This window comes from Quercus lobata, chromosome 11 (genome assembly GCF_001633185.2).
Source record: "Quercus lobata isolate SW786 chromosome 11, ValleyOak3.0 Primary Assembly, whole genome shotgun sequence".
In the NCBI taxonomy this organism is placed as follows: Eukaryota; Viridiplantae; Streptophyta; class Magnoliopsida; order Fagales; family Fagaceae; genus Quercus; species Quercus lobata.
This window is the reverse complement of record NC_044914.1, coordinates 34825312-34835302: the sequence shown is the minus strand read 5'-3', so window position 1 is coordinate 34835302 and position 9991 is coordinate 34825312. Positions and strand designations below refer to the sequence as shown.

Here is a 9991-nt window from a genome sequence, read left to right as displayed (position 1 = left end):
CAAGTCAATATTATTCACAAGTCACAACCCATGAGAAAAGTATATCATATTGATGAGTAAGTTGCTGCTTTGTAGACACCGACAAATAGCAAGTTACCACGTTTTGTGAAAAAAAAAGGGGAATGATATGTCTAATAACGGGTTAAAGGCATCAAAAAAGTGATTGTCCATGAACATTCGAACAACACTGCAACAGACTAATCACCCGCGTCCACGTCATCCGACATACGCGTGGGACGGCAGACGATAACGGTAATTAATCCAAACTCACAGGGATAAAACCGTCATTATGTCACAATCCACTGGGGCAAAATCGGAACACAAATAAAAACCCCCCAATTTCTCCATCTTCTTCTTCAGATAATAGCTTTCCTTTCAGAGAAGAGAAAGCCTTTTTTATTTTTTCAAGTACCCAAAACCGAGTGGGGGGCCCGTTTCTGAACTCACTGGGTTAACTCGACTCGACGATCCCGAAAACTCGTCCAAAGATGGAGATCGCCCCGGAGGTGGCGCCGAGCATAGACGGCAACAATGAGAATGGCGGCGTTTCTGGCAGCAGCGTGAAAGCGGCGTCGTATTCGGCTTCGAATTCGTCGCTGTCGCCTCGAGGTTTGAAGGGGAGCGTGGAGGCGAGGTATGAGGAAGAGGAGGAGGAGGAGGAGGACGTGTGCCGGATCTGCCGGAACCCGGGCGACTCCGATAACCCGCTCCGGTACCCGTGTGCTTGTAGCGGAAGCATCAAGTATGTTCATCAGGATTGCCTTTTGCAGTGGCTCAATCACAGCAACGCTCGCCAGTGCGAGGTTCGTCTCTCTCTCTCTCTCTGATAGGTTTTGAATTGGTGGTTTGATTGATAGAAATGTTGAAAGATCGATAAGAGAAGGTCTAATTAGGGTTTTAGGGTTTCTTTTGGTATTATATATATATATATATATATATATATATATATTAAATTTTAATCATTTAATCTTGGGTGAATTTGATAATTTTGTGAATTAGGGTTTTGATGATCTTAGGTGATTTGGATAGGTGAAATTGTAATCTTAGGGTAATTTTTGGCGGATGGGGTTGTGTATCTCTGGTTTACTCTCCTGAGGTGGGTCCAAAGGGCCGTGCCTTAGTGAGGTTCTACGTCATAAAAAAGGGGGTAAATTTGAAAATGATGAATAGAGAAAGACTCAATTTTGAGCGTTTGCGAATTGTTCTTTATCGAAATTTAGTAGAGCTGAAGAGTAATTTGTTATGTCTTTTTGTTGTGAAAGAGTCTCTAATGTAGTTAGAGTGTAGCAAGGAAGGATTGGGTATTGTAATTCACACCAATTAGAATAGGATTTTCAATTTTTTGAAATGGTTGGAATCTTGTTTTCCTCTAATGGAATATGGATTGTGGAACATTAAAATGGAATTAGACTTTAGCAACTTTGGGAGTCTAATGTGAAAGAGTCTCTTTCTGCCTCTGCCAGTTTTTAATATGCATAATGTCATGTGTTTTTGGTTTTATCATGAAGATTATAGCTATAAGCCTATAACAATGCTTTTAGGAAAAATACTAAGCATATGGATCCCAAATGATCATGGTTAGCATGGTTTCTAATCCTGTGTATGTGTGTTTTGATTAATGTGTTACAGGTCTGCAAACATGCATTTTCCTTCTCCCCTGTTTATGCCGAGAATGCTCCAACAAGGCTTCCTTTTCAGGAGTTTATTGTTGGGATGGCAATGAAAGCTTGTCATGTTCTGCAATTCTTTTTGCGCCTTAGCTTTGTCCTTTCTGTGTGGCTCCTCATAATACCTTTCATTACCTTCTGGATATGGCGGTTGGCTTTTGTAAGGAGTTTTGGTGAAGCGCAGAGATTATTTCTAAGTCATTTATCCACTACGGTTATCCTTACTGATTGTCTGCATGGGTTCCTACTCTCTGCTAGCATTGTGTTTATTTTTCTGGGTGCCACCTCTTTGAGGGATTACTTCAGGCATTTACGGGAACTTGGAGGTCAGGATGCTGAGAGAGAAGATGAGGGGGACAGAAATGGTGCTCGTGCTGCAAGAAGACCTCCTGGACAAGCTAATAGGAATAATGCAGGTGATGGAATTGGTGAAGATGTGGGTGGAGCACAAGGAATTGCAGGAGCCGGTCAATTGATAAGAAGGAATGCAGAAAATGTTGCTGCTCGGTGGGAGATGCAGGCAGCTCGTCTTGAAGCTCATGTTGAACAGATGTTTGATGGTTTGGATGATGCTGATGGTGCAGAGGATGTGCCTTTTGATGAGCTTGTTGGCATGCAGGGCCCTGTTTTTCATTTAGTAGAAAATGCATTCACTGTAAGTTTATTGTTTCTCTTTTGTTCTTCTTCTGATCAATTCTTGTTACAATACCTATTCTGCCATTTAGTTTCCAATCTATCATGCTTTTGCAGCTCACTTACCCTTTGAATTTATTTTTGGCTAATAGTTTTATATGCTGGCAAAGTTTCTTTTTAGTATGTGCTGGCAGTCCTATTAAAGGACTGAGTGCCGTTTTTGTTGGTTAGTGTGAGTTACAATAAGTTTTCTGTTTAATATTCTTTTTAAGAATTAAACATGAAATAAGTAAGCCATTCAATTTGGGAGCTGTGTCTTAATCTTACATGGATCATTGAGAATGTTGTTAGATTTTTGAACTTAATTGGGTAAGGGACTAGGGCTCTTAATCTATCTACCAATGGGGGATTGTAGGTAGTGGTCTGATGGGTTTACAAATATGTAAGATCGCTCCATGATTGCTAGAATAGACACATCTGTAATTCAATTGAAGTTTCCATTCATTACTGCTCCTTTGGAATGTTATGGAATTCTGCTCACTTTATCACTGCCCTACCCCACCCTGCTTTGCTGCATGGATACAAGTGATACAACAGGGGAAGACGGTTTAATTTGAGACTCTTCTACAATAGACACGCACACGCACACGCACATGCCAATGCACATGCACGCACGCACGCACACACATACATATGTATGTATTTATATGGATAGGGGGGGTAATGTCTTGCATGTCTAATACCCAACATAACCTGGTAAACACACTGGTATGTTACTATCACTATGTTTGATGCTGCATAACTTGGTAAATGTATCACATAATATATCTATGTGTGGAGTGGCTTTAAATAGGATATAATTGCATGAGGAAGTATGCTATGGCTACTGCATTATTTGAGTTTACAATATACAATCATCCCATCATGCAGACCAGTGAGACTGAATCTGTAATATGGTTTCACATGCAATTATATGGTGGTTGATTATATTGGAAAGGAATGGAGAGGAGCAAGCCCCCAGGTTCATAGAAGTGGGATTGCTGCCTTATACATTTACAATTGAGTCATATCTTACACATTAGTGGGAAAGCAGGGAAACTATTAAGTTAGTGGACCCCATACTGCCCTTACATATGAGATCCTATCATATATTCTACCTCTATATATATTGCTTTCATCATTGTATTTGACTGACACAATTATGCTGTGAATTCATGTGTTTTAACTTTCCGTGTCTTTTAGTCCATTACCAAAAAAAAACTAAAGTCAATTTTCTCTCCTGTTTTTGGTTGGTTTATGAGTGGTCCTATGCCTTCTGCAGGTTCTGGCAAGCAATATGATATTCCTTGGTGTTGTGATCTTTGTGCCTTTTTCGTTAGGCCGGATAATACTCTATTATGTATCTTGGCTTTTCTCCACCGCTAGTGGTCCAGTTTTGTCAACAGTCATACCACTTACTGACACTGCCCTCTCCTTAGCAAATACTACTTTGAAGAATGCGTTAACTGCTGTTACAAATTTGTCATCTGAAAGCCAAGAAAATGGTCTGGTTGGCCAGGTTGCGGAAATGTTGAAGGGCAACTTTAGTGGTCTAAATGAAGTATCAAACAATATTAGTTCACCACTTTCAGCAGATCTCTTGAAAGGGGCAGCTATTGGAGCATTACGGCTTTCGGATGTTACAACTCTTGCCATTGGATACATGTTTATTTTTTCTCTAGTTTTCTTCTACCTTGCCATTGTTGCGTTTATCCGGTACACTAAGGGTGAGCCTTTGACTTTGGGGAGGTTCTATGGTATTGCTTCTATAGCAGAGACAATTCCATCTCTCTTCAGGCAATTTTTGGCAGCAATGAAGCATTTGATGACCATGATAAAGGTTGCTTTCCTTCTTGTCATTGAACTTGGGGTGTTTCCTTTGATGTGTGGATGGTGGTTAGATGTATGTACTATAAGGATGTTTGGAAAGTCAATGGCTCAAAGAGTTCAATTCTTCTCAGCTTCTCCTTTAGCGAGCTCATTGGTTCATTGGGTTGTAGGAATCGTTTATATGTTGCAAATAAGCATTTTCGTCAGCCTTCTTAGAGGGGTATTCTTCTTGGCCTTCATATCTTATCATTACAATGATTTCTGTACCATTTTTCCTGATATGTTAATGATCTGATGGATTATTATTTGCTTGCTATTGTCAGGTTTTGCGTAATGGAGTGTTGTACTTTCTTCGAGATCCTGCTGATCCAAACTACAATCCTTTCCGTGATTTGATTGATGATCCTGTGCACAAGCACGCTCGCAGGGTTCTGTTATCAGTTGCTGTTTATGGGAGTTTGATTGTGATGCTGGTGTTCTTACCAGTCAAACTTGCTATGCGGATGGCTCCCTCCATTTTTCCACTCGATATATCGTATGTTGGTCCCTAATGTTTCTGTGGCACCTATTGTTAGCAATTAACCAGTACATTTTTCATGTTGATATTGACTGTTAACTTACTTCTGGGTGTCTTTCTTCTATTGCAGGGTGTCTGACCCATTTACTGAAATTCCAGCTGACATGCTACTCTTCCAAATTTGCATCCCATTTGCCATTGAGCATTTTAAATTGCGGACAACAATTAAATCCCTTCTCAGATATTGGTTTACAGCAGTTGGCTGGGCACTTGGTTTAATGGATTTCCTGTTGCCCAGACCTGAGGACAGTGCTGGTCAGGAAAATACAAATGGGGACTTAGGAAGGCAAGATAGACCTCAGGCATTACAAATAGGTGGACATGATCAGGCCCTAGTGGCTTTTGCAGGTGCTGATGATCCAAACAGAGGCATTCTTGCATCAGCGAACTCAAATGTTTCAGAGGAAGATGCTGATGAACAATCTGATTCAGAGTAAGTTTTGGGGTACATTGCAACTTTAATTATCACTAGTGGGTCCAAATAATGTCTCAGGTGGAAGTCTGTTGAAAAGTATTAGGCTATTAGCTATGGTGTATTTTCTTTTTAATAATTCCATCTTTTTAGCAAGTTTCTACCTTACTGCCTGAATGCATTACTATAGGTTTGCGTTCTCCCCCAATTCTTCAAATTATGGAGTCGACACCTGGACTTCTTAGTTTCTTCTTTGCATTTTTACTTATTAAAAAGAAAAAGTTACTTCTTTGTATTTGAATTATGTGTTTTTGTTATTGGTTATAGACTGTTCTAGCTACCATCTAACATTTGCTCAAATTGTCTTTTAGCAGGTATGGCTTTGTACTTCGCATTGTCTTGTTGTTGGTGGTGGCTTGGATTACTCTGCTTATCTTCAACTCTACCTTGATAGTTGTACCAATCTCAATTGGAAGGGCAATCTTCAATGTTATTCCTCTTCTCCCAATAACTCATGGCATCAAGTGCAATGGTATAATGGTTTGACTGATTTTTTTTTTCTACTGATTGCTCTTCATATTCTGGGATGAGAATGTTAATTTGTTGTCATTTTCTTTCTTTTTCTTAGATCTATATGCTTTCATCATTGGAAGTTACTTAATTTGGACTGCCGTAGCTGGTGCGAGATACTGCATTGAGCATATTAGAACAAAGAGGGCTAAAGTCTTGTTGGGCCAAATTTGGAAATGGTGTGGCATCGTTACTAAGAGTTGTGCGCTTTTGTCAATATGGGTAAGAATCATCTAGGTTTATTTTGCTAAAGCTGGGGTTTTTTTTTTTTTTTTAGTTCTGATTGTTAGCTATATGCTTAAAATGCTCTGATGCTTGTGTTCCAGATTTTTGTAATCCCAGTATTGATTGGGCTGCTATTTGAGCTTTTGGTGATTGTGCCAATGCGGGTGCCTGTGGATGAAAGTCCAGTTTTTCTCCTGTATCAGGACTGGGCATTGGGGCTCATTTTTCTTAAGATCTGGACTAGACTGGTAAGTCTTGTATCACGTTATGTGCATTTCAACTTGGTATCATCAAGATAAATGAATTACTTTACTAAATAAATTGATGGCCTTGCTATGGAATCTGTTTGCAAGTTCTTCCACTCCTTGAAGTATGCTGCCAGTTATCAAGCGAATGTAACTTTTTACTGGACTTATCAGCAAAAAAAAAAAAAAAAAAAAAATTACTGGACTTCTAAATTGATTTTAAACTGGGAATGCAATCAAAGGGAAATTTTGTAATATGTTAAAGCCATCAACTTTTCTAGACCTGGTATTAGACTGATGCTAAGTTTTTGGTTAGCAGTTCTATTTAGAAAGATCTGAGCGAGAGGTGTTAAATCATGGTCTTCCAAATTTTCAGTGCTTGGAGTGATTTCAAACATTTTTTTAACTTTTCAAAATTTCTATTACATATTTTAAAGGGAGCTTGTTTATATGGACAATCTTATAAATATCATTTTCATGGCAATTTGGATTGTCTACTGAAGCAAAATATTTGGGTATTGGTGCATTCTGGTATAAAATTAAAATCTCATTTCAATTAGGGCATACCAAATTTTCCAAAATAACCTTTAGTTTGAAAAACAATTAGAAATAGTTTTACAATTGGTATTGGTCTGAAATTGTACAACTGGTCGAAAAACCTGAAAGTTTTCTGAAATGGCTGAAACACTGAAATTTCTAGTGAGACATGGTTTGGTATACAGTAAACTATATTTTGTCTGAAACAGTTTGGTATTTTTAACTTAGTGATGGAGTGATTAGTACCACCTTCCAATACCCCCCCCAAAAAACAAAAAAAAAAAGTGGGCAAGAGTTGCACTTATATCTTGAATGGGTGGACTGGGAAGTTGCTTTATTTAACAGTTGACTTAGTTTTTTTTTCCTTGGGTGTTTGTATGGTGCTTGAACAGGTTATGTTGGATCATATGATGCCATTGGTGGATGAAAGTTGGCGAACTAAATTTGAGAGGGTGAGAGAAGATGGTTTCTCCAGGCTACAAGGTCTTTGGGTTTTGCGTGAGATTGTCTTCCCAATAATAATGAAGCTTTTGACAGCCTTATGTGTACCTTATGTTTTAGCCAGAGGGGTTTTTCCTGTGCTTGGATATCCATTAATAGTAAACTCAGCAGTCTATCGGTTTGCCTGGCTGGGATGTCTCTGCATCAGTGTGCTGTGCTTCTGTGCCAAGAGATTCCATGTCTGGTTCACAAACCTTCACAATTCCATACGTGATGATCGCTATCTGATTGGCCGTAGGCTTCATAACTTTGGGGAAGACATCGTAGGGAGGCAAAATGAGGTAGGGACTTCTGATGAAATGCAAGATTCTAATCTGCGGGGCACTGGTTTAATTCAACACGACCGAGAAGTCGATGTGGGGTTGCGGCTGAGGCGTGCTATCCAACATGATGTTTAACAAATAGGGCATGTATTTGGTCAGTTTTGACATTTGTTGAGGCTTTTATGAAGCATCAGACTTGTACACCACCATGTCGACGGATGCATGCACCTTTCTATAGGTGTTGGAAATGCATTGTCAAGTTTAGGTTTATTATTTCTTTTACCAAAAGAAAAATGTCTAGGGCTATTGTTTGGCTTGTGTATATGTTACTTGTTAACTTAGTTATTTGTAGGAAACAAATAAAATATAGTTTGTTCATAAAAATTTGCATTTTTCATATTTTCATGTATATTTGCCTTTCTATGTACATTTTTATGGACATCCATGCCTATATGTGTGTTCATAGCTTAGTCTGGCCAGCTGATGTGCCTTGTAAACAATTGAAAGCATATGGGTTGTTTTGTTTTTAAAGGAATAGAACAATTTCTTCTAAAGGCAAGCATATGTTTTATCATTAGTGCATATGGACTTAAAAAGTATCAGGGCTAGAACAAATTCTTCTTAAAGAAACTCTGAATTCTGGTGATAACGATATAGTAAATATCTTTCGAGTTGGGGAGTTTATTGTGTTGTTTTGTCTTTCTGGAGAAGAGATGCTCCCCAGTTTCCTTTCCAAACTCGATCTTTTGAGAATTTAAATGATAGGCTAAGAATGACTTTCTTACAAATGGGATGAGCTAGTTTTACTCCAACGAAAAATAAGGCTGAAACCTAAAGAACCAAGTCCTCTGAGCCCGTTTATCAAAAAAAAAAAAAAAAAAGTCCTCTTGAGCCCATCTGAGGTTTTACTAATTAAAGTACTCAAGATATTGGGCAAAAATGGCCCATTAGCATTAATTTTTGAAATATTTAGCAACAGAGCACTGTTTCGGAAATAATTAGGGAAATACCACTTTTTCCGAAAACGCCACTATAGGGCCCGAAAACGTCACTATAGGGCTTAAAAAACGCCACTATAGGGCCCCTTGAACCTGTTATGGGGACTTATAAAAAAAATTTTGCAGGAAAACGCCGCTATAGGGCTCAAAAACGTCACTATAGGGCTTAAAAACGCCACTATAGGGCCCCTTGAAACTGTTATGGGACTTACAAAAAAATTTTGCAGGAAAACGCCGCTATAGGGCCCAAAAACGTCACTATAGGGCTTGAAAACGCCACTATAGGGCCCCTTGAAACTGTTATGGGACTTACAAAAAAATTTTGCAGGAAAACGCCGCTATAGGGCCCAAAAACGTCACTATAGGGCTTAAAAACGCCACTATAGGGCCCCTTGAACCTGTTATGGGACTTATAAAATTTTTTTTCAGGAAAACGCCGCTATAGGCCCGAAAAAGTGGTAGATTACTATATAGTTCGGAAACAGTGTTTCTGAGCAAATTATTTCCAAAATTGATGGTAATGGACCATTTTTGCCCAAGATATTGTACTGTATATTCTCTCACTCTTTCTCGATAATTGTTACAAAGTGGTGGAGGGAGATTTGGTTTTGAGAGTTCAATTTGGAATAATGAAATGGTTATAAGAAAAACAATAATGATTTATGCAGTCAACGCATTTATTGCTACTTTAATCGGTAAATATATTCTTTTTTATTTTCACAGGTAAATAGCTGCACATTTTATTCATCACTCTTATTTATTTTTTTTTTTTTATTATTTGCTAATCAAATACTTCCTTGTTGTCAAGAGTTTTGTAACTTAATTGTTTGATAATGACACCTTGACATTTGAGATTTATATCTCTTTCAACTATCAAATTATAAAATAAAATAATAAATTAAAAATACTCTATTATTCTAAATTATTGGCCATTTATTCCATTTTAAGATGTTTTAAAATATTAAATATAATCATTTTTGTTGAAATAGGAAAATGTGTCGTCCTTTGGAACTAGAAGGGGCCACATGGTTCTTTTTTGAAGGAGAAGAAGAAAAAAACCCCCAAAGGTGGAGTCAGCTAGATTGTGACGGTTTCTTGGTTGAGTGGTTTTGTACAGAAGTGGTTCACTAGAATCAGTGATCGCCTTTGGCAAAGAAACATGAGGAAAACGATGGGAAAAGTTCTTCTCTTTAAGAAGTGCAAGAGAGGAGACTTCTAATTCCTTTGCAAATTGCAATACCAAGATACGGGACTAGGGGTGAAACTGAAAAGGTTTAGCATGTAGCACCAAAAAGGTCAGAAGGGATAATAGCTATGATAAGAACGTAAACATAGGAAAACTAGAGCTACTAGATTATAAGCAATAACTGTACTGTTGTACTATCATGGAGAAGGGACAATACAGTTTAAGTAACTCTATGTTAAAACCTAAAAGTGCCATAGATATTACTCTTTGAACCATTTCTTAAGTTAGTTTTGTTCCTCTGCTTTTTT

General features: G+C 38.1%; 1 protein-coding gene across 2 annotated transcripts; it reads left to right on the top strand.

Moving 5' to 3' along the window:
- Positions 1–369: 369 nt before the first annotated feature.
- On the top strand, positions 370–7910 carry LOC115967707 (probable E3 ubiquitin ligase SUD1). Of its 2 annotated transcripts, none has more exons than XM_031086845.1 (9): positions 370–803; positions 1630–2322; positions 3622–4389; positions 4493–4704; positions 4817–5179; positions 5533–5690; positions 5787–5950; positions 6055–6201; positions 7128–7910. In XM_031086845.1, exons 1-9 carry the CDS (start codon positions 489–491, stop codon positions 7632–7634), a joined length of 3327 nt encoding a protein of 1108 aa, XP_030942705.1. In that variant the 5' UTR covers positions 370–488; the 3' UTR covers positions 7635–7910. The 2 variants fall into 2 exon arrangements, with proteins under 2 accessions (XP_030942705.1, XP_030942704.1); XM_031086844.1 differs by having other exon boundaries at positions 5530–5690.
- The last annotated feature ends 2081 nt before the right edge of the window (positions 7911–9991 follow it).